Here is a 24438-nt window from a genome sequence, read left to right as displayed (position 1 = left end):
ACCGTTATTAGTATAATAGATCTCGTAATAATTTTGCAAAAATAATGGCATTTACTATTTTTAAAAGATTATTAGCAAATTTACACAAATGGTGCATTCGGAAGACAAAACCAATTTTTCACTTTTGACAATTGAGCACCTGCTACATCCAGATTCTAGGGAGGAAAGGAAGGACGATCTTACTGGATCCCATAGCCTCTCCGAGGCACAAACCAGGCTTTTACACAAACCCCCCCCCCCCCTGCACCCGAGCTTTTTAAAATAGTAAATGCCACTATTTTTGCAAAATTATTACGAGATCTATTATTCTAATAAGAGTTTGATAAAATACAAACCCTGGGGCCATAGAACGGCTATTTAATCCCCTTGAACGGACCTGTGCATGGGCCACTGAGGCATCGAAAAAAAACAGACCGGCTTGGGAAAAAAGCAAAATTGCCGGTCTATGGCCCAGCTGATGGCTGTGCATGAATGGCTAATGGCTAATGGCTGTTAGTTATGGAGCTAGGTTAGACTATGTATGTTTAAATCTCTGATTTAAACAGAGCCAGTGTTCAGTCAAATAACTGAATTTATCAAATCTTATCCTTGTATAATATACAAGCTGATGTGAGATCCCTGTCTACAGGTGGACTGGAACTATTATCCAGTAGGCAGTCTACTGTATTTTATCAAACCATTATTAGTATAATAGATCTCGTAATAATTTTGCAAAAATAATGGCATTTACTATTTTTAAAAGATTATTAGCAAATTTACACAAATGGTGCATTCGGAAGACAAAACCAATTTTTCACTTTTGACAATTGAGCACCTGCTACATCCAGATTCTAGGGAGGAAAGGAAGGACGATCTTACTGGATCCCATAGCCTCTCCGAGGCACAAACCAGGCTTTTACATAACCCCCCCCCCTGCACCCGAGCTTTTTAAAATAGTAAATGCCATTATTTTTGCAAAATTATTACGAGATCTATTATACTAATAACGGTAAATAAATAATAAATAGTAAATAAATCAAAATCAGTTACATTATTTTATCTTATTCATAGCATAAATGTTCTCGAAGATTACTAAAAAGAAATTGAATTAGACTACAGCAAATTGGCAAACTTTACCTTGTATCTGTTTCCACCGAGTTTGTTTGGGGCGTTCTTCAACATATCAGCAATACTTGTCTCAACATCTCTTTCAGTTGCATTAGTGTGGGTGTTGATACAGGCTTCTGGAAATTTATAAGAATTAATTAATATATATAATTATAATTCACTTTGCTATTCCCCATTCCACAGTCCTCTCGTCCTTCCCACTTCCCTGTCCCCACATCATCCCCACTATTCCCACTTCCCTGTCCCATCGTCCTCCTTACCATTTTCCCCTCCCCTGTCCTTCTTCCTCCCCCACCATCTCCCATTCACCTGTCCCTTTGTCCTCCCCAGCATTCCCCTGTCCCCACCATCCCCAACTCCCCAGTCCCCTCGTCCTCCCCACCATTACCCTCTCCTCTGTCCCCTCGTCTTCCCCACCATACCCCCCTCTCGTCCTCCCCACCATTCCAAACTACCTCATCCGATGCATTCTATAATGGTCTGATGCTTCCATCAGAAAATTGGGAACATCAAATGATCTGATATTCCCATCACTGAAAAATAAGAACAGCTAAAAAAATGAAATGAAAAAAATAAAAAAATAAACTATACTCATGAAATGAACAGTATAGTAAACAACACAGCTCAATTTCAATGCAATGTCACACAAAATTATTAAATCGAAATGAAAATAAATTGAAATCTATGAAAATTCAAATTATCAATACAATCGGAAATATTGAAATAATATCGCAACATAATATAGTGTGGGTTGCTCTTACGTGCAACAGACGGTGCTGTTTTTCAAAAAAGGCATGGTTTTACCTGTCACAAGTGTGGCATCTATACTTATGCTCACGAAATGAACGGTATGGTAAACAACATAGCTCAATTGCAATGCAATGTCACAATAACATTTAATAACAATAATAACAATAACATTTAAATATACTTTAAGATATAATCTAGAAGAAAATAAGAACATTGAAACGGTTCATGAACTCGATTTCAATAAAGGACACTATGGGGAACTTTGAAAAACAGTTAATGAGTATAATTAGACAGACTTGTTGCTAGGCAGAGGAGTAAATAATGAGATATATGGCAAATTTTGCAAAATATACGGCACACAAACATTCATACCCAAACAAAGCAAAATGCTAGGTAAGAACAAAGCAGTTGGCCCGTAGGGGAAAGGAGATACCCACAAGACTGGAATACAAGTCATTAACAAGCACACAAGTACTACACTACACAACAACCGCACTACTACCAGAACTGGACGAATCACTACCAAAACAACACATTGCACATCACTACCAAAACAACACAACACAACACAAGCATTGGCAAAGAATTATAGACCAGTTGCACTAACATCCCACATAATAAAATTATTTGAGAGTGATCAGGAGTCAGATTACTAGTTTTATAGAGACCAATGACCTCCACAATCCAGGCCAACAAGGATTTAGAGCAGTTTCTATGATCGAGCCACTGAGATCTATAAAGAATTCTGATCAAGAAAGAGATCTAGGGGTGGTTTTAGATAGAAAACTATAACCTGAGGATCATATTAAGAACATTCTGCGAGGGGCCTATGCTACACTTTTTAACTTTAGAATTGCTTTTAAATACATAGGTCAAAAAGTTTTAAAAGTTTTAAAAGTTTTTTAAACCTCTCGTGTATCATGAGTGTGTTAAAGCATCAGATGGTGCATTCAGATGATGAATATTACCTAGTTCCTTCATCTGGGAAGAATGAACACATATTGGTGCATTCGGATGATAAAAACTAACTACTGTAGTTTAATTGATCAACAGACTGTATATCATATGCAGACTGTATGTGGATCTGCGGGCCACTCCAAACAACAGCCTGGTGGACCAAGCTCCACCAGGGCTAAAGCACAAAGTGATATAGATGTGATAGAGAAACTAGGTCAAATGGAGGAGTAGGTCTGTATATTAAACAGCACCTGACGTGCACAGAGCTACTAAACTCAATGTGGTGGTAGAGTGGTGGGGGGGGGGGAAACATTGCAGAAAAAAACAAAAATACAATTTGGTCAACAAAACAGCATTGTTTAAAATAGAAGACATGGGTTGTCATTTTGGGGGTAAGGTAGGTTACATTGAGTTAATTAGTTAGTACTTAGTTTTTATCTTAAACTGGTTGGGAGAGGTACAGTGTTGCTGTGCTGGTGAAAGAACACCTAAAGGTAAATTAAATAATGATTGCGAATCCACAAGAAGTTGACATAATATCGCTAGAGATCTGCAATCAGGATGATAAACTTTCCTTAAAGAATTTGACAAACACTTGCTGATAGGACATGAAGTAAATGAAATGTATGTCAAGTTTTGTGAAATATATGATAAAAGCACAACAAAATTTGTACCAAAGGAGAGATGCAGAACTAGGAAAAGGGGTTTGTTCAACAGAAATTGCGAGAGGGCCTGAGACCCAAACACACACAAATGGAATCAATATATAGCAAGAGGCCAAACCCCCAAACATACAAGCGATGCAAAGATGCGAGAAACAGCAGCAGCATTAAGGAGAGGGACTTAAGGACCATAAATAAAGTGTGAAAATAAACTCGAGTAAATTTTTTTAACTACTCTCGACAGTGAAGAAAAACAAATATTCAGACGATTTGTGTTAGAATCATTAATCTTACACTTTCGGTCATATTCAACAACACAAATACATACACACACATTCCTGTTGCTGTAGCAAGTGAAGAATTACACACACAGATCACAATAACGTGATGCATCAAATGAACAAATCCACAAGGGCCGTGACGAGGATTCGAACCTGCGTCCGGGAGCATCCCAGACACTGCCTTAATCGACTGAGCTACAACAGGGTAAAAGGGTTGAAACCGAAGTTCTACTGAACTTACTGGATCCCATAGCCTCTCCGAGGCACAAACCAGGCTTTTACACAACCCCCCCCCCTTGCACCCGAGCTATGTCAACAGGCCGTTCTCCCTCTTCGCCCTTCCGAATGCACCATATCAGTAAATTTTTTAATAATCTTTTAAAAATAGTAAATGCCACTATTTTTGCAAAATTATTACGAGATCTATTATTCTATAGAATAATGCATATAAATGCATATATGCATATAAATACAAAACATAAATACAAAAGTAAATGTAAATAATTTTACCTTGCACCTAGATCCACCAAGCCTGTATGGCACGCGTTTCAGTACTTCGGAAATCTAGAACTATCTTGAATCTCTAATCAACAATGAAACAATACATATTATTGCACTTACCAAAACATGGATGAATGTAGAAAATACAGAACTATTAGCTGAATATCAAATAAATGGATTTAATCTATTTCACACAGATAGATATATTACACCGTGTATATTAGGTAATACCTAACATACACGCCTCCACACACACTACATTTGAAATGTAGTCTCAAAAAGACTACATTTCAACAGCAAAGATTACTCCATAAAAAAATAATTAAATTATTGACCAACATGAGAGAGGGTTAGCCAACATGAGGGTTGTGTTGATTGCCTGAAAATATTTAAATTGTGTAATGTATTGAATGGCATTTTTCAAGTTACAACATTTTTTAAATTACTGAACTAGGTTCTAGGCTTTGCTAGGCTTAATTCAATTATTACAGATAAGCCTAACCTAGCCTAGAACCCAGTGGGTTTTCTTCCTATTGGGGAGTGTTGTACATGCCTCGCCTCCACATACACACTAGCACAGCCAGGCCTCGCCTCCACATACACACTAGCACAGCCAGGCCTCGCCTCCACATACACCAGCACTGCCAGGCCTCGCCTCCACATACTCACCAGCACAGCCAGGCCTCGCCTCCACATACACCAGCACTGCCAGGCCTCGCCTCGCCTCCACATACACCAGCACTGCCAGGCCTCGCCTCCACATTTAAACCAACCAAGCCCACAAATACGTTAACATGGACCAGCATTACACCGTCTAACATACTCTGTCAGATGTAACAACTAAATTTGTGAATTCAAGACCAAATCTATTGTATAACACAGTGTTAGTACGAGAAAAACATTACTTACATTCGAAGCCGTGTTTTAAAATGGCGGCGGTCTTGTACTGACGCTCCAAACTGTGTGTTCGTTTGCGTATGATGAACGTGTGACAATTTACTACAACAATTATTTAATTATTCTTATTCTTTATTTTAATATTTTTAGGGTACATGAAATTTCAAACTTATTTGCACACAATAATATAATTGCATTGTCATAACCTTTATATATTACGGAAAATACGATGACATGAACGAAGTCAAAGTGAAGTTGAAGTCAAAGTCATTCGCCGAACGTATTAGTCTTTTTTTTCATACATACATAGTTGATTTACAAACATAATGTTGGATTTATAGATAGAGCTAGTGCATACAATACCTAAAGCCACTATAGTAGGCCTATATAGCATTTCAGGCAACCGGGCAGTATATATGGACCCCTTACTCAAATCTCTGAATATGTTAGATATTAAGTCCCTGCACATACTCTCATGTGTATTTTATATATATAAAACGCTGCACTGTAATGTCAATCCTGACCTTAAAAGCTTCCTAGAAGGTTGTAACAGATCCCATGAGCACCACACCAGAAACAAATACCTATTTGATATTCCAAGAGTACGACTTAGTCAAACTAGAAAAGCTTTACAAATCAAGAGACCTCGAATGTGGAATGACCTTCCCAATTATGTTAAAAACTGTACCTCTCCCAACCAGTTTAAGATAAATAAAGATAAATTTATAAGTTAAGAAAAATTCCACAAATCAACAACCCTGTTACTGACCCTGTATTTACCCAAGTCTTTCCTAAATCTAAACTTATCCAATTTATACCCATTGTTTCGTGTTCTATCTTGTGTTGACAATTTTAATACCCTATTAATATCCCCTTTGTTATATCTATTCAGGAAATTGTGGTTGATCTCGAACCCATTGATAATGTGACGACTTATACAGAATTTTGTAACTATATCATCAAGATTGTAACCAGCTTAGCTAAATGTAGTGTGGGGTTCAGTCCCTAAGCCCATATATGTGCCTCTCTAACCATTTAGGTTACAGGGCAAAAACATAAAAACAAAGGTAACTGCAGAAGGCAAGTTACCCATACCCATTGGCCCATACCAGGCAGCTCCTATCTATAACAGATAAACACTAAGTACTACCTAATTAACTCAATGTAACCTACCAACCTAACCCCCAAAATGTCAATCCATATCTTTTATTTTAAACAATGCTGTTTTGTTGACCAAATTGTATTTTTACTCTTTTTCTGTCATGTTTCTCCCACCCCTGTTTTTTCCCTTTTTTCTTATTTTTTCTCAACATAATTCATACTTTAATTATGCGGATCAGGACATCACCTGATCAAACACATCAAACATCGTTTGACCACCATCAAACACACACATTTCGTGTGTGTTTGACGCTCACTGATATGTACCAGCGTTGTTTTATATATGGTGCTATTCTATCTTACGCTTTGTTGCTCTTTTTTACCTACGGGCTCATAGAACATTCTATTGCGAAAACATTGGCACAAAAATGAATGACGTACATACAATAATAATGTCAGGACAGTGATATAATTATAAACTTTCAAAGCACTGTATCGCCCATGTGTCGTCTTGTCACCAATACTGGGTAACAGTTCCGCCACTTCCCACACTCTTGCGGGTGGGCAGCGACCATTATTCTACGTTTATATTCATATCACCGTGTTGGGAATTTCATTGCGAGTACATTGATACCAAAATTAACGCTGTAGGACAAGTGTGGAAGTGATAACAATCCCAAGAGTAAAAACATTTTGTTGCTCTTGGGCACTCACGGCGAGTCATCTACGTAGGTATTTATTGGGTGCTGGTATTCATATAACTTTTGGTGACCGTTTTTGCTGATTTTCTTCTAGAGAATGTTATTGCGAACACGTTGGTACCAAAATGAAATACATAGCTCGAGAACTAAGGTCAGGAGAGTAAAAAGAGTATACACATTTTTGTTTTGACGCTTAATTAAGGTTATTGTGAGTACTCATCGCCTGCCTAGAAACTGGAACTAGTAATTCCATCTATCATACATATCATACAAGAGGAGCCACACATCTATGGATCATCCAATAAAATCAGCAGACTTCTAGATGTTACTACTGCTCGGCTTAGACTCGGTTACAAGTATCTCTGGGAATTCTCATTATCTGCTGATGTAGACCTGACCAAATGTAAACTGTGTCAACAAAATTATTCGCACACCCTCCGTCACTATGTGATGGAGTGCGAAAAGATACATGAATTTAGAGACAATTCTATAACCAATGTTCCAGCGATGTGTCAATATTTCATTCAAAATGATCTGCTACCAGAAATTTTAGCCAAATATCCCCAGTTTGCTAACTGTAGATAACAACTAAGTGATTGTAACCTATCCACCGCTGCCCACTGGATGGGGGACGGTGTGCAGGACAAACATATAAATTTTGATACTAGCTCTCCACATATGTCAGTTGCTTAATTTAGAACCTGTACTTGAGGTCGATCTCGAACCCATTGTTGATGTGATGACTTATATTGAATTTTGTAACTATATCATCAAGATTGTAACCAGCTTAGCTAAATGTAGTGTGGGGTTCAGTCCCTAAGCCCATATATGTGCCTCTCTAACCATTTAGGTTACAGGGCAAAAACATAAAAACAAAGGTAACTGCAGAAGGCCTATTGGCCCATACCAGGCAGCTCCTATCTATAACAGATAAACACTAAGTACTACCTAATTAACTCAATGTAACCTACCAACCTAACCCCCAAAATGTCAATCCATATCTTTTATTTTAAACAATGCTGTTTTGTTGACCAAATTGTATTTTTACTCTTTTTCTGTCATGTTTCTCCCACCCCTGTTTTTTCCCTTTTTTCTTATTTTTTCTCAACATAATTCATACTTTAATTATGCGGATCAGGACATCACCTGATCAAACACATCAAACATCGTTTGACCACCATCAAACACACACATTTCGTGTGTGTTTGACGCTCACTGATATGTACCAGCGTTGTTTTATATATGGTGCTATTCTATCTTACGCTTTGTTGCTCTTTTTTACCTACGGGCTCATAGAACATTCTATTGCGAAAACATTGGCACAAAAATGAATGACGTACATACAATAATAATGTCAGGACAGTGATATAATTATAAACTTTCAAAGCACTGTATCGCCCATGTGTCGTCTTGTCACCAATACTGGGTAACAGTTCCGCCACTTCCCACACTCTTGCGGGTGGGCAGCGACCATTATTCTACGTTTATATTCATATCACCGTGTTGGGAATTTCATTGCGAGTACATTGATACCAAAATTAACGCTGTAGGACAAGTGTGGAAGTGATAACAATCCCAAGAGTAAAAACATTTTGTTGCTCTTGGGCACTCACGGCGAGTCATCTACGTAGGTATTTATTGGGTGCTGGTATTCATATAACTTTTGGTGACCGTTTTTGCTGATTTTCTTCTAGAGAATGTTATTGCGAACACGTTGGTACCAAAATGAAATACATAGCTCGAGAACTAAGGTCAGGAGAGTAAAAAGAGTATACACATTTTTGTTTTGACGCTTAATTAAGGTTATTGTGAGTACTCATCGCCTGCCTAGAAACTGGAACTAGTAATTCCATCTATCATACATATCATACAAGAGGAGCCACACATCTATGGATCATCCAATAAAATCAGCAGACTTCTAGATGTTACTACTGCTCGGCTTAGACTCGGTTACAAGTATCTCTGGGAATTCTCATTATCTGCTGATGTAGACCTGACCAAATGTAAACTGTGTCAACAAAATTATTCGCACACCCTCCGTCACTATGTGATGGAGTGCGAAAAGATACATGAATTTAGAGACAATTCTATAACCAATGTTCCAGCGATGTGTCAATATTTCATTCAAAATGATCTGCTACCAGAAATTTTAGCCAAATATCCCCAGTTTGCTAACTGTAGATAACAACTAAGTGATTGTAACCTATCCACCGCTGCCCACTGGATGGGGGACGGTGTGCAGGACAAACATATAAATTTTGATACTAGCTCTCCACATATGTCAGTTGCTTAATTTAGAACCTGTACTTGAGGTCGATCTCGAACCCATTGTTGATGTGATGACTTATATTGAATTTTGTAACTAGCTCATCAAGATTGTAACTTGCTTAGCTAAATGAATTGTGGGGTTCAGTCCCTGAGCCCATTATGTGCCTCTGTAACCCTTTCCACAACCGCCCACAAGATGGGTATGGGGTGCATAATGGGGTGGGGTGTCTTGGCCAAACGTGCCACATCAAAACCACAAGTTGACATTGAATGTGAATTAACAATGAGACAAGTAAGATTTATACTAATACATTTATACTAACTCTGTTGAGCGTTGACCATTTATACATCAAATCTGTTGATGTGAGCACTTTAGTTTAGTCTGCCGTTTAAAGAAAAAAAGAGCATATCAATGGTATATCACAGAAAACGAATTTATCATAAACTCATGTATTTGTCTTATCATATTGAACTGCATTCATATTTTTAATATATAACAATATGAATATACAAATTTCTGTAAATCCCCTACCTTGTTGGAATCTGTGGAAATGAATGAGCAAATGTGCTGGCTGAAGGCGCTGAAGGAAACCACATTGGTTTCATTTTGGATACAAATGTCCATGGAAATTCAAAATGGAAACTAATTATATAGTTGAACCTGCAGAGACGAGTTTAAGAATCTGTGTTGAGAGTGATGGACACAGCCTTCACAATTATACTTCAGAGAATGTAAACATCTAAGAGTCATTAGAAATATGTGTAGAATAATAAACCCTACATTGTTTGAGTTAGGGAAAACACCATTTGTGATATATAGATACTATAGCTGTTCCTAAAGATTCACCCTTTTTTGCACCAGCAAGATAACATATAAGATTTTAAGAGTTGACGAATGTTAATATTCTTGTTTGATAAACTGTGAACTTGAGACATAGTTAATAAGAACATATTAACACAACAAAATGTTTTCAAAATCCTTAACACCACTTTCCAGCAACTTATATAATTTATATAAATTATTTTAGAGAATAATACATAAATTATATATTTAAACATGATATAGTGTTTAGTGGAATGTATAAGGAGTCAAATTGTGTTAAAAAGAGCAATTTTTAGAAAATTTGGAAAAATACTTTTTTCTGTTCAAATTATAACTAAATGGATTATAAAGGTTTCACTCAGCCAATATATATCATTCACAATTTATTAATGAATTTTACAAAAAAACACCATAAATTTTATATTTAAACATGTAAAAACTATTTGTTTTACATTTGGAAGAAAATAATTGTAGAAAAACAATTTATAATTAAACCTTTGTGTTTGGATTTTTTGAGTAAAAGTTTCTCAAAGGCTCTCCTGCACCATTCTCAATGCAAATCATTCCCACACCTATGGCAAGAGATAGGCGAACGTTGTGTAGATGATTTGTGTTTGCTGGGAGGAAGGTTGGACCACTACCCCAAGGTGGCCAGGGGGCAGGAAGGTGGGACCACTACCCCAAGGTGGCCAGGCCAGAGCCGGAAGGTGGGACCACTACCCCAAGGTGGCCAGGGGCAGGAAGGTGGGACCACTACCCCAAGGTGGCCAGGGGCAGGAAGGTGGGACCACTACTCCAAGGTGGCCAGGGGCAGGAAGGTGGGACCACTACCCCAAGGTGGCCAGGGGCAGGAAGGTGGGACCACTACCCCAAGGAGGCCAGGGCAGGGGAGGAAGGTTGGACCACTACCCCAAGGTGGCCAGGGGCAGGAAGGTGGGACCACTACCCCAAGGTGGCAAGGGGCAGGAAGGTGGGACCACTACCCCAAGGTGGCCAGGGGCAGGAAGGTGGGACCACTACCCCAAGGTGGCCAGGGGCAGGAAGGTGGGACCACTACCCCAAGGTGGCCAGGGGCAGGAAGGTGGGACCACTACCCCAAGGTGGCCAGGGGGCAGGAAGGTGGGACCACTACCCCAAGGTGGCTAGAGCAGGAAGGTGGGACCACTACCCCAAGGTGGCCAGGGGCAGGAAGATGGGACAACTACCCCAAGGTGGCCAGGGGCAGGAAGGTGGGACCACTACCCCAAGGAGGCCAGGGCAGGGGAGGAAGATTGGACCACTACCCCAAGGTGACCAGGGGCAGGAAGGTGGGACCTCTACCCCAAGGTGGCCAGGGGCAGGAAGGTGGGACCACTACCCCAAGGTGGCCAGGGGCAGGAAGGTGGGACCACTACCCCAAGGTGGCCAGGGGCAGGAAGGTGGGACCACTACCCCAAGGTGGCCAGGGGCAGGAAGGTGGGACCACTACCCCAAGGTGGCCAGGGGCTGGAAGGTGGGACCACTACCCCAAGGTGGCCAGAGCAGGAAGGTGGGACCACTACCCCAAGGTGGCCAGGGGCAGGAAGTTGGGACCACTACCCCAAGGTGGCCAGGGCAGGAAGGTGGGACCACTACCCCAAGGTGGCCAGGGACAGGAAGGTGGGACCACTACCCCAAAGTGGCCAGGGCAGAAAGGTGGGACCACTACCCCAAGGTGGCCAGGGGCAGGAAGGTTGGACCACTACCCCAAGGTGGCCAGGGGGCAGGAAGGTGGGACCACTACCCCAAGGTGGCCAGGCCAGAGCAGGAAGGTGGGACCACTACCCCAAGGTGGCCAGGGGCAAGAAGGTGGGACCACTACCCCAAGGTGGCCAGGGGCAGGAAGGTGGGACCACTACCCCAAGGTGGCCAGGGGCAGGAAGGTGGGACCACTACCCCAAGGTGGCCAGGGGCAGGAAGGTGGGACCACTACCCCAAGGAGGCCAGGGCAGGGGAGGAAGGTTGGACCACTACCCCAAGGTGGCCAGGGGCAGGAAGGTGGGACCACTACCCCAAGGTGGCAAGGGGCAGGAAGGTGGGACCACTACCCCAAGGTGGCCAGGGGCAGGAAGGTGGGACCACTACCCCAAGGTGGCCAGGGGCAGGAAGGTGGGACCACTACCCCAAGGTGGCCAGGGCCAGGAAGGTGGGACCACTACCCCAAGGTGGCCAGGGGGCAGGAAGGTGGGACCACTACCCCAAGGAGGCTAGAGCAGGAAGGTGGGACCACTACCCCAAGGTGGCCAGGGGCAGGAAGATGGGACAACTACCCCAAGGTGGCCAGGGGCAGGAAGGTGGGACCACTACCCCAAGGAGGCCAGGGCAGGGGAGGAAGATTGGACCACTACCCCAAGGTGACCAGGGGCAGGAAGGTGGGACCTCTACCCCAAGGTGGCCAGGGGCAGGAAGGTGGGACCACTACCCCAAGGTGGCCAGGGGCAGGAAGGTGGGACCACTACCCCAAGGTGGCCAGGGGCAGGAAGGTGGGACCACTACCCCAAGGTGGCCAGGGGCAGGAAGGTGGGACCACTACCCCAAGGTGGCCAGGGGGCTGGAAGGTGGGACCACTACCCCAAGGTGGCCAGAGCAGGAAGGTGGGACCACTACCCCAAGGTGGCCAGGGGCAGGAAGGTGGGACCACTACCCCAAGGTGGCCAGGGGAAGGAAGGTGGGACCACTACCCCAAGGTGGCCAGGGGCAGGAAGGTGGGACCACTACCCCAAGGTGGCCAGGGGCAGGAAGGTGGGACCACTACCCCAAGGTGGCCAGGGGCAGGAAGGTGAGACCACTACCCCAAGTTGGCCAGGGGCAGGAAGGTGGGACCACTACCCCAAGGTGGCCAGGGGCAGGAATGTGGGACCACTACCCCAAGGTGGCTAGGGGCAGGAAGGTGGGACCACTACCCCAAGGTGGCCAGGGGGCAGGAAGGTGGGACCACTACCCCAAGGTGGCCAGAGCAGGAAGGTGGGACCACTACCCCAAGGTGGCCAGGGGCAGGAAGGTGGGACCACTACCCCAAGGTGGCCAGGGCAGGAAGGTGGGACCACTACCCCAAGGAGGCCAGATGCAGGAAGGTGGGACCACTACCACAAGGTGGCCAGGGCAGGGCAGGAAGGTTGGACCACTACCCCAAGGTGGCCAGGGCAGGAAGGTGGGACCACTACCCCAAGGAGGCCAGTAGCAGGAAGGTGGGACCACTACCCCAAGGTGGCCAGGGCAGGAAGGTGGGACCACTACCCCAAGGAGGCCAGATGCAGGAAGGTGGGACCACTACCCCAAGGTGGCCAGGGCAGGGCAGGAAGGTTGGACCACTACCCCAAAGGTGGCCAGGGCAGGAAGGTGGGACCACTACCCCAAGGACGCCAGGGGCAGGACGGTGGGACCACTACCCCAAGGTGGCCAGGGCAGGGCAGGAGGTGGGACCACTACCCCAAGGTGGCCAGGGCAGGAAGGTGGGACCACTACCCCAAGGTGGCCAGGGCAGGGCAGGAGGTGGGACCACTATCCCAAGGAGGCCAGGGGCAGGATGGTGGGACCACTACCCCAAGGAGGCCAGGGGCAAGAAGGTGGGACCACTACCCCAAGGTGGCCAGGGGCAGGAAGGTGGGACCACTACCCCAAGGTGGCCAAGGGCAGGAAGGTGGGACCACTACCCCAAGGTGGATAGGGGCAGGAAGGTGGGACCACTACCCCAAGGTGGCCAGGGGCAGGAAGGTGGGACCACTACCCCAAGGTGGCCAGGGGGCAGGAAGGTTGGACCACTACCCCAAGGTGCCCAGGGGCAGGAAGGTGGGACCACTACCCCAAGGTGGCCAGGGCAGGGCAGGAAGGTGGGACCACTACCCCAAGGTGGCCAGGGCAGGAAGGTGGGACCACTACCCCAAGGAGGCCAGGGGCAGGAAGGTGGGACCATTACCCCAAGGAGGCCAGGGGCAGGAAGGTGGGACCACTACCCCGAGGTGGCCAGGGGCAGGAAGGTGGGACCACTACCCCAAGGTGGCCAGGGGCAGGAAGGTGGGACCACTACCCCAAGGTGGCCAGGGCAGGAAGGTGGGACCACTACCCCAAGGAGGCCAGGGGCAGGAAGGTGGGACCACTACCCAAAGGAGGCCAGGGAAGGAAGGTGGGACCACTACCCCAAGGTGGCCAGGGGCAGGAAGGTGGGACCACTACCCCAAGGTGGCCAGGGGCAGGAAGGTGGGACCACTACCCCAAGGTGGCCAGGGGCAGGAAGGTGGGACCACTATCCCACGGAGGCGAGCAGGGCAGGGCAGGAAGGTGGGACCACTACCCCAAGGAGGCCAGGCCAGGGCAGGAAGGTGGGACCACTACCCCAAGGAGGCCAGGCCAGGGGCAGGAAGGTGGGACCACTACCCCAAGGTGGACAGGGCCAGGGCAGGAAGGTGGGACCACTACCCCAAAGAGGCCAGGACAGGGGCAGGAAGGTGGGACCACTACCCCAAGGAGGCCAGGGGCAGGAAGTTGGGACCACTACCCCAAGGAGGCCAGGGGCAGGAAGGTAGGACCACTTCCCCAAGGAGGCCAGGCCAGGGGGCAGGAAGGTGGGACCACTACCCCAAGGTGGCCAGGGGCAGGAAGGTGGGACCACTACCCCAAGGTGGCCAGGGGCAGGAAGGTGGGACCACTACCCCAAGGTGGCCAGTGGCAGGAAGGTGGGACCACTACCCCAAGGTGGCCAGGGGCAGGAAGGTGGGACCACTACCCCAAGGAGGCCAGGGCAGGGGAGGAAGGTTGGACCACTACCCCAAGGTGGCCAGGGGCAGGAAGGTGGGACCACTACCCCAAGGTGGCAAGGGGCAGGAAGGTGGGACCACTACCCCAAGGTGGCCAGGGGCAGGAAGGTGGGACCACTACCCCAAGGTGGCCAGGGGCAGGAAGGTGGGACCACTACCCCAAGGTGGCCAGGGGCAGGAAGGTGGGACCACTACCCCAAGGTGGCCAGGGGGCAGGAAGGTGGGACCACTACCCCAAGGTGGCTAGAGCAGGAAGGTGGGACCACTACCCCAAGGTGGCCAGGGGCAGGAAGATGGGACAACTACCCCAAGGTGGCCAGGGGCAGGAAGGTGGGACCACTACCCCAAGGAGGCCAGGGCAGGGGAGGAAGATTGGACCACTACCCCAAGGTGACCAGGGGCAGGAAGGTGGGACCTCTACCCCAAGGTGGCCAGGGGCAGGAAGGTGGGACCACTACCCCAAGGTGGCCAGGGGCAGGAAGGTGGGACCACTACCCCAAGGAGGCCAGGGGCAGGAAGGTGGGACCACTACCCCAAGGTGGCCAGGGGCAGGAAGGTGGGACCACTACCCCAAGGTGGCCAGGGGGCTGGAAGGTGGGACCACTACCCCAAGGTGGCCAGGGGCAGGAAGGTGGGACCACTACCCCAAGGTGGCCAGGGGAAGGAAGGTGGGACCACTACCCCAAGGTGGCCAGGGGCAGGAAGGTGGGACCACTACCCCAAGGTGGCCAGGGGCAGGAAGGTGGGACCACTACCCCAAGGTGGCCAGGGGCAGGAAGGTGGGACCACTACCCCAAGTTGGCCAGGGGCAGGAAGGTGGGACCACTACCCCAAGGTGGCCAGGGGCAGGAATGTGGGACCACTACCCCAAGGTGGCTAGGGGCAGGAAGGTGGGACCACTACCCCAAGGTGGCCAGGGGGCAGGAAGGAGGGACCACTACCCCAAGATGGTGTAACACGGGTTTGGGTTCCTCTCTCTTTTCTTCCTTCTTTCTACTCCCTCTACCCGTATTCTTACTTATTATTCTCTACCAAGGGACTCCAAAACTTTTACCAAAGCCAACTCCACGCCACGTGGTCCTAAGACGATTGACCGACTTAGGATTCTACACCCAGTATGACGTGACCTAAGCTCTGAACAAAACCCTAGAGTCACCTCTGCTGCCACCACCAGACCAGTAATACAAGAGCAATGATCGAGGTCTGGATCGATCACGCTAATTAATCAACCTAGGGGCTTGATCCCCACTATAAACGATGACCTTGAGTGTGGAATAAATTACACGGTAATGATAATTCCGATTCGATGTTAGAATCGGCGCCCAATGCAACTCTGCCTCGTGTGGACCACGTGACCAGGACAAGTATACACATAAAACACATGGAAACAATAAAATGCAAATTAATAACAAATTTAATTTATTAAAAAGAAAACTAAAACAAAATCTAAATATGTTCACTCCCTATCACTTTAACACTCCCTACTTGACCTGAGTGGCAAATGAGACTATTTCTATACTTAACAATAGCAACTATACCTTGGGCTACCAGCTAGATGTCTTGGCTGGTCTAGGGGAGAGGTAAGATGTTTGACCTCTCCCAGCTGCTTCCGTGACCACACTGATTTTTTTCCTTGTCTGGACTACCCCAGACAGAGTATTGTATTGTTCCGCATCGCTTACCCAGTTACTTTAGCAAGGTTAAGTTATAACAATTAAACTCTGTTGTACTTAATTGATCCAGACTGGTTGAATTATTTTACTGAATTAAATTACAAACATCTAACGGCAGAGCTGTTCCCGATCCCCAAAATGGTTAATAAAACTTTGAGAAATATTAGACATGTCAACCCTGCTGACCTATGACCGCCGGTCACTCCGCCTCAAAAGTTAGATCTGATTCGTGACGTCACTGATGGTGACTTAAACTCAATAATTAGAATACTCTTGATATTGTATCCAGTACTATTATACAATACAATTTTAATGCAAAATGAATAAAGGCTAATTTTCTCTAAATTACTGAATACTATAGGATGATTCATTTACGCAGATATGAACAAAGCGTCGGTTATTTCCACCGCGAATTCCCCTGGGGGTCAGGTCACCATGCGGCTCAGCTTCCCATTCTCTTTTGTCGATAAACCACTCTGGATAATTCTTACAACAGCCTAGTTTGTTACAACCCCCCCGCACAAGCACTTAGTAAACCTTGTTAATTTGTTAAAATTCACGAGGTTTAGTATCCAAACCCACAATTCAACTCATGCCACAAACAAAAGCTAACCTAACTAATAAAATTTGACAAATAATAGTCCAACATCATAATGAACATGTCCATATTTCATAAATTTCTCAGCTGTCAACTGACAGCAATCCTCCAATATCAGGAAACATACATCCTACCCTTACTGACATAGCTAAATAACATGTCCCTACTCTACCATCAAAACTAGCTATTAAACTCTCTTGGCTCTTCCCTAGCCAAGTCCATGTGTCCTCTAGAGCCGGCCACACCGTGCTCAAACAAACATTAAAGTTATATCATCAGACTGAACTTTCAGTCATCCGGGAGCGTACTACGGAACTATCAGGTACACATCCGTGTACTAACCACTCCCCATCAATGTCAGCCTTGACATGCTAAGGAACACACCTAATGTTTATTACATGTATCTAAAAATAAAAAAAAAATTCCTATACTATATCACAGGTTTCAGCTGACTGTACAGCCAAGTGTTCTCACTCACTGTAAGAGTGTCAATGTTTATATTGGTCCGCCTCTCCTGTGTTCAAACATTCTGAAAAAAATAGCACAACATAATTTTCCATAACCGTTTGTTCTGGGCTGAGACAATTACACAGGGGCTTCGATTTTGATTACTGACCAATTTATAGAGTAAAATTCATATATTATACCAGAAATATTATTTTAAAGCTGTTTTTCAACATTTATAAAGTATTGATTCTAAATCTGTTTTTCAACATTTAAAAAGAATTGATTCTAACTCTGTTTTTCAACATTTAAACAAAAGTGTCCAGATGTTCTTTACACAGATGTTCAGAGCCAACTTTGTTGTTTGTATCAATTGTTCATATTGAGTAAACGAAAAAAAAATCGATGCTGCTGGATGCTGAATGTAGTCGCTGACGATGACGGTGTCGATCTTGCTTCTTCTCATGTGTAGACATCAATACCTGGTCCTCTTGTACTCCCATCCAGTACTCCTGAATGACGACAGAGTGTAGTAGAGCGGAGTACCAAGTGACAGCTGTAGAATACTGTTACTTCGGCCATTAATCTTGCTCTCGACAGTCCACACGCCTTCGTATCAATCACAGTTCACACGGCAGTCTTGATGTTAAACTTGTCGTCGCAGATGACCACAGCAGAGCAGAACTGGATGTACCAACGGTGTCTCTTAGCAGGAGTGATGTTAGAAGGTCGTAGAGGCGGGTTGCTTGTTTGCAGAACAGGTGAATCTCGTCTTCCATCATTGCTCACGTCATCTCAGGCGTTTCTTGATGTCACCAGGTTACTAGGCCGTAAACACCAACTGTGCATACCCTCGTACCGCCGACTTTAGGCCAAAGGAGACAATTTTGCGACCTTCTATTGGCGAGTCCCGGTACTCTGTAGGGAAACCGTGCCTTCCACCTGTGACCGCCTTACTTCTGCTTTCTTGTTACTTCAGATGACGTAATCATTAATCTTCCGGCGAAATTCTTGAGTACTGCTACGTGCTTTCCATTTCTTGACCTCTCCTCCAACACTGCTGGAATGACTGCAGTCTTGATGACGCAGCAGGTGGGTATTGGTGATCTCGAGACAGCTACCCCGGCGTTGTATGGCACCTCCGGTGACTGCTATAATGTGGACAGCTCGCTGGCCCTGACAACCTCGTTAGTGACGTGAGGCGTCGGCCGGGTGACTCTTGGACAGTCACTCATCCCCAAAGTAACTGATGTATGGGTTACTGGGTCTGGTGGGGGGAGGGCTTTGTGTAACGTGCCTCCCCCCTCGGTCTTTACGGACAAGGGTTCACGTGTGGCTGGAACAACTGGGTCGGTGTACCAATCAGACCTGGGAACAGACAGACACAACACAGCGGAAGCATAGATATACTCTGGGTTTGGTGGAGGTGGAACCCCAGAGCACGGTAAAAGTTGCTACCTGAGTTAAGTATAGACATAGTACATCTCATTGCCTTTACAGGAAAATCTAATCAATACTAAATTATACTAACTAAGGAAGTTACTTTACTGTACAGCGCGAGATCTCGTCACCATAGGGTGGCGAGACTGCACCTGACTACTGATAAGCGATGACAGAGGGTCATCCTCATCTTCTGACTCGTCGGTGAAGCCATGAGTCAGCACTGCTGAGTCAGGAACTAGACCCGCTGAAGGCAGTTCTAATTCCTCTCTAGCATGATATTGTTTCAATTTATTTACATGAATTGTCCTTTCCACCTGGTCCTCGAACACTCCTTTTATAACAAGATTAACCGGCCCCGCCCTTTTAATTACTCTATAGGGTCCTCGCCACCTCGGAGCTAGTTTCCTGCTCTGATTGGCGGGCGCAGCCTCATTCACTCTCAATACGAGGCTTCCTTCCTTCAACTCAAGAGGGCGCACTTTCTTGTCATAAAAATGAGCATACCGAGTCCGTGCCTTCTTGGACGCTTCAGCTGCAATATTCCATGCATTTCTCATTTTTCCAAGGACCTCTGAAGGATAGTCCTCCCCGTATGCAACATTATGTCTGTTAAGCAGACCTGACGGGAAATTGCATGAATTACCAGTAAACAAATGAAGTGGTTGGGTGTTAATTGATTGGTGGATGGCAGTATTCAAGGCGAACTGAACATAGGGTAGGTGTTCATCCCAGGTGTTTGCATCATGTTCAGCAAGGATTGCAAGCATATCCTTGACTGAACGATTAGTCCGTTCCGTCATTCCGTTTGCTTGTGGGTGGTAGGCCGTTGTAAAAGCCGAAGTTGTCTCTAAAATCTTACAAACTTCTCTAAATATATTCCCATTGAATTCTTGACCCCGGTCAGAGACTAAGACTTTAGGAGGTCCGAATACAGTAACGAACCTACGCAAGAACGCATCTGCAACCGTACGAGAATCCTTCTGAGGTAATGCAACTAGTGTAGTGTATCTAGACAGATGGTCAACTAGCACCAACACATATCTGTTACCTGAATGACTGTGGTGTAAATCAATCAGATCGGCCCCCACACGATCTAACGGTTCACGAATTTCAGGGAATTCCTGAAGTGGGGCTTGTACCTTAAGGGTACCTTTCCTCCTCTGGCAACGAGGGCACGACTTCACGAAATTGATTACCTCAGAAAGTAATCCTGGAAAATAAAATAGAGACTTTGCTTTTAAGTGCGTTTTAAAGATCCCCGGATGCCCTGCAATTTTTGAAGCATGCGCAAGCTTTAACGCTGATGACCGCAACGCGTCCGGAATAACTAGCTGAAATACTGCCCTATCATTCTGGCTGTTGACATAATACAGGACGCCCTGTTTCATCTCAAAATCATGAATAGGTAAATTCTTTTTCTTTTTCGGGTATTTTCCTCCCTCTAAATACTCAATAATCTCTTTCCATCTCGGCTCGTTCATCTGGTATTCTCTCATTTTATCCGATGGAATGGTTTCAATATTTTCATTAATCTGCATTGCCGCTATATTTCTACTTAGCGTATCTGGCACAACATGTGCTGGACCAGGCTTGTACAAGATCTGGAATGAGTGGGCCGAAAGTTCGTGAGACCAGCGTGACATTCGTGGACATTTCGTTCGCTTTTTAAATATGTGTGTTAATGCTCGATGGTCTGTGTAGATTACAAAATGCCGCTGAAATAGGTAAGGCTCGAAATACCTAACTGATTCTACTACTGCCAGTGCCTCCCGATCCGTAGCTGAATAACGAACTTCAGGTCCTTTGACCTTCCTACTGAAATAGGCTACTGGATGGGGTAAATTATCTGCGTCTCGCTGAATTAAGCACCCGCCAATAGCAATACCGCTGGCGTCAGTGTGCACTTCCCACTCTTTCTCAAAATCAGGAATAGCCAATACCGGTGTCGTGATTAGTTGGTCTTTCAGTTTGCGATAGGCCTCGTCATGTTCTGATTTCCACACAAACTTCGCATTTTTCTTTGTCAGATCAGTCAGGGGTGCTGAAATGCCAGCGAAACCTTCAATGTGACGACGAAAATATCCGGCCGCCCCCAAAAACCTACGCACGTCCTTTGCTGTCCTTGGAGTAGGCATGTCAGCAATGGCGCGGCAAGAATCTGGGTCAGGTCGGATACCGTCTGGGCACACCTGGAACCCCAGAAATTTGAATTTCTGAGCCGCCAAGGTGCACTTCTGAACATTCAGCCTGAAACCTGCCTGATCTAACAATTTCAAAGTCTCAGTCAAGTCCTGTAGGTGTTCCTCAAACGTCCTGGAATATATTACAACATCATCCAGGTACGCTAAAGAATGCCTACCCAGTACCGGACTAAGGATAAAGTTGATGGCCCTCTGAAACGACGAAGGCGCTGTCTTCAAACCAAACGGCATCCTACGGAACTGATAAGTGTGCCTACCATCCGAGAATGCTGTTTTTTCCCTATCCTGTTCTGCCACCGGAATCGCCCAATACGCCGATTTTGCGTCAAGAGTTGAGAAATACTTAGCAGCACCAAATTGATCTATTATCTCCTGTATTCGGGGCAACGGATACACATCACCCTTAGTTAGTTCGTTCACCTTCCGGTAGTCAACACAGAAACGATAACTACCGTCCGGTTTCCGAACTAGCACAACAGGAGAGAGCCATGGTGACGTACTAGGCTCTATTACGCCCTGTCTTAACATTTTCTGGCACTCCTCCCTGATAATGTTCTTTGCCTGTTCCGGCAACCTCCACTGTCTTGTGTACACAGGCAAATGGTCACCAGTTGGAATGGTGTGCTCGATCTTATCAAGGAGACCAATCTGGTCATCCTCTGTCGCAAACAATTTCGGGAATTTTCGTAAAACTCCTCTCAGTGCCTTCCTATCTGCCTGTGCAACATGTTGCAAATCAAGTGCTGAAATTAATTTTTCCACTTCCTCAACATTCTGTGCAACATTTCTCGTCTCGTATTGTACTTTGTATGGTGTTTTAGTTTTCAACATTTTCAGTGCACTACATTGTGCAGTGACGGCTGGCGTCTCAGCTGACTCATGGTGAAAGATTTCTGTGTCCTCCACCATGGTTCCCTGAGATACCCTATCACCTGCCCTGAAGCGAAAAGTCTTATGTGAAAGATTGACAACTGGAATGAGTGCCCCTTTATCGAGCACTACAACTAAGTGATGAGGAATTAATAAACTATCACATCTCCCAGCCACCTGAAGGGTGGTACCTGGTTGTATGTGACGTCCCACGGCTACTTTAATAAATTTAACAGAATGTGGTGGGCAACTCTGTTTGGTCAATGCATGCAAGGCGCATGACCTCTTAACTGTGTCTGGAAGAGACTTAAAAATCAATTTTGGAAAGTGCGCATTATATTTCAGCTTCCGTTTAATTGAAGCTACAACTGGGGGATGGTCGATCATCTCCACTGGGTAGGAAGTCTGTCCCAACTGCAACCTGCAGTTCCTAGCCCCTTTTTGAGCAGACAAGGAATAATCAAATCGCGACAGAAAATCAGTTCCCATTAAGATGTGACCAGGAAAATCAAGGTTCTCTACGATCGTACATGTGTGAGGCTGCAATTCCCCATCAATCTCAAAATTAACTGTACCTTGACCTACGATCTCAATCTTTTCCCCATTGACTGCTGTTAATGTCTTTGCGCAACGTTGAAGACGTGTATACTTAAAATTGCTGAAGGCTGACTTTTTAATTACCGTTGCCTGGCTTCCTGTATCAACAAAAGCTGTCAATCTCACACCTTCCACTTTCACCTCAAAAGTAGGCCTACCATCACTAGGAGACTGCTTTCATGCTCTCGTAATAGTGACTTTACAGTCCCTCTGTATGTGCCCACGCATCCCGCAGGAGTAACACCTACGCGGATCCCTGTTGTTACCCCGCGCAGGGTGGCTCGAACTTGCCGCTGAGGGCTGCCTCCCGCTTGATGAACCCGCGCCACAGTGACTCGGCTTGGCTCCCTCGCCGTTACTTACCGCCTCTACGTATGGCGACAACTGAGTGCCCGATGTCTCTGCGCGCGTCTGCCTGTCTAGGGCTGTGGCGGCCTGTTGGACTAGGTCTTCATAACTCACACCCGCTCTCCCCGCAAGGAACAATGGCCCCATATCGGAAGGTAACGTTTTGCAGAACAACTCTTTAGCGAATTGCTCTGCCTGACTCGAATCGAACCCCAGTTCCTTAGTGAGGTCGTCAACCCTTCTCTTTAATATTGACCCGAAATCCTTGACAGTGCTTCGGTCATCCCTCTTAAGTGACTCGAGATAAAAGTAAGCCTCATCCTCCGAAACCCTGTCTTTGAATCTGCCCCTAATCGCTTGGACAAACTGAGGCCAAGATGTCAGGTGCTGAAACTCTGTAAATCCCGCCAGTGGACCGGCTACGTGCACGCAAGCCCCCATAGCGAGAGCAATTTTCGATCTATCCCCCGGGACAGCTTCCAGCATCGAACCAATTTCACAAAGCCAGTCTTCCACCTGGCGGTTGCGTTCCACCTTAATGAGCGACAACTCCCTACCTCTGAGTGTCGGCAGAGTCAACTTGGGAATCAGACTCACAAGTCCCTCTGCATGTGACGCGGAGCTACTGGCAGTGGGTGGGTCCCGGGGTTGGGGACTGGGTTGAGGTTGGGGTTTGGCCTGAGGTATGGTGTGGGTGGCCTCGGGTTGGGGTGTGGATTGAGGTTGGGGTTGAGGCTGAGGTATGGTGTGGGTGGCCTCGGGTTGGGGTGTGGATTGAGGTTGGGGTTGAGGCTGAGGTATGGTGTGGGTGGCCTCGGGTTGGGGTGTGGATTGAGGTTGGGGTTGAGGCTGAGGTATGGTGTGGGTGGCCTCGGGTTGGGGTGTGGATTGAGGTTGGGGTGGGTATGGGGTGGCCTGGGGTTGGAATGGGTATGGGGTGGCCTGGGGTTGGAATGGGTATGGGTATGGGTATGGGGTGGCCTGGGGTTGGAATGGGTATGGGGTGGCCTGGGGTTGGAATGGGTATGGGTATGGGTATGGGGTGGCCTGGGGTTGGAATGGGTATGGAGTGGCCTGGGGTTGGGGGAAGGGTTGGTATGGGAATTGAGGATGGGGTAGGTATGGGAATTGAGGATGGGGTAGGTTTTGTTGTAGTGACGGATGAGGTGTACCTAGGTGTTGTGGGTGCTGTGGTATTGGTGTTATGTTGGGTAGTTCCTGCTGTTGGTGTGGTTGTTCATGTTCCCGTTGAACGGGTTGCTGTTCTCTACCGAGCGAAGTGGGACGTCCTGCCATACTAACTGAGGCCCCCTGTCTACCCTGCTGGCATGGCGTCGATGTTATTTGTGGGGGAACCCAAGACGGCTCTCCCCACTCATGGGACGACTCCTCGCAAGACTCCCCACTCATGTCAATAATAGTATCGCTACCTGAGCGATCCCCA

At 46.4% G+C, this 24438-nt stretch overlaps 1 protein-coding gene across 1 annotated transcript in view; it reads right to left on the bottom strand.

Moving 5' to 3' along the window:
* The window catches only part of LOC138370940 (uncharacterized), a 6711-nt gene extending 2342 nt beyond the window's left edge, over window positions 1-4369 (bottom strand). Inside the window, exons 1-2 of the mRNA XM_069335602.1 lie at window positions 4268-4369; window positions 1117-1223 (exon numbers count right to left, since the gene is read on the bottom strand). Of these exons, the coding sequence (XP_069191703.1) occupies window positions 1117-1161 (45 nt within the window). The 5' untranslated portion in view covers window positions 1162-1223; window positions 4268-4369. The remainder of the gene's footprint in view (window positions 1-1116; window positions 1224-4267) is intronic.
* Window positions 4370-24438: the final 20069 nt, after the last annotated feature.

The sequence above is a fragment of the Procambarus clarkii genome, chromosome 34 (assembly GCF_040958095.1).
Source record: "Procambarus clarkii isolate CNS0578487 chromosome 34, FALCON_Pclarkii_2.0, whole genome shotgun sequence".
In the NCBI taxonomy this organism is placed as follows: domain Eukaryota; kingdom Metazoa; phylum Arthropoda; class Malacostraca; order Decapoda; family Cambaridae; genus Procambarus; species Procambarus clarkii.
This window is presented reverse-complemented; position numbering and strand designations above follow the sequence as displayed.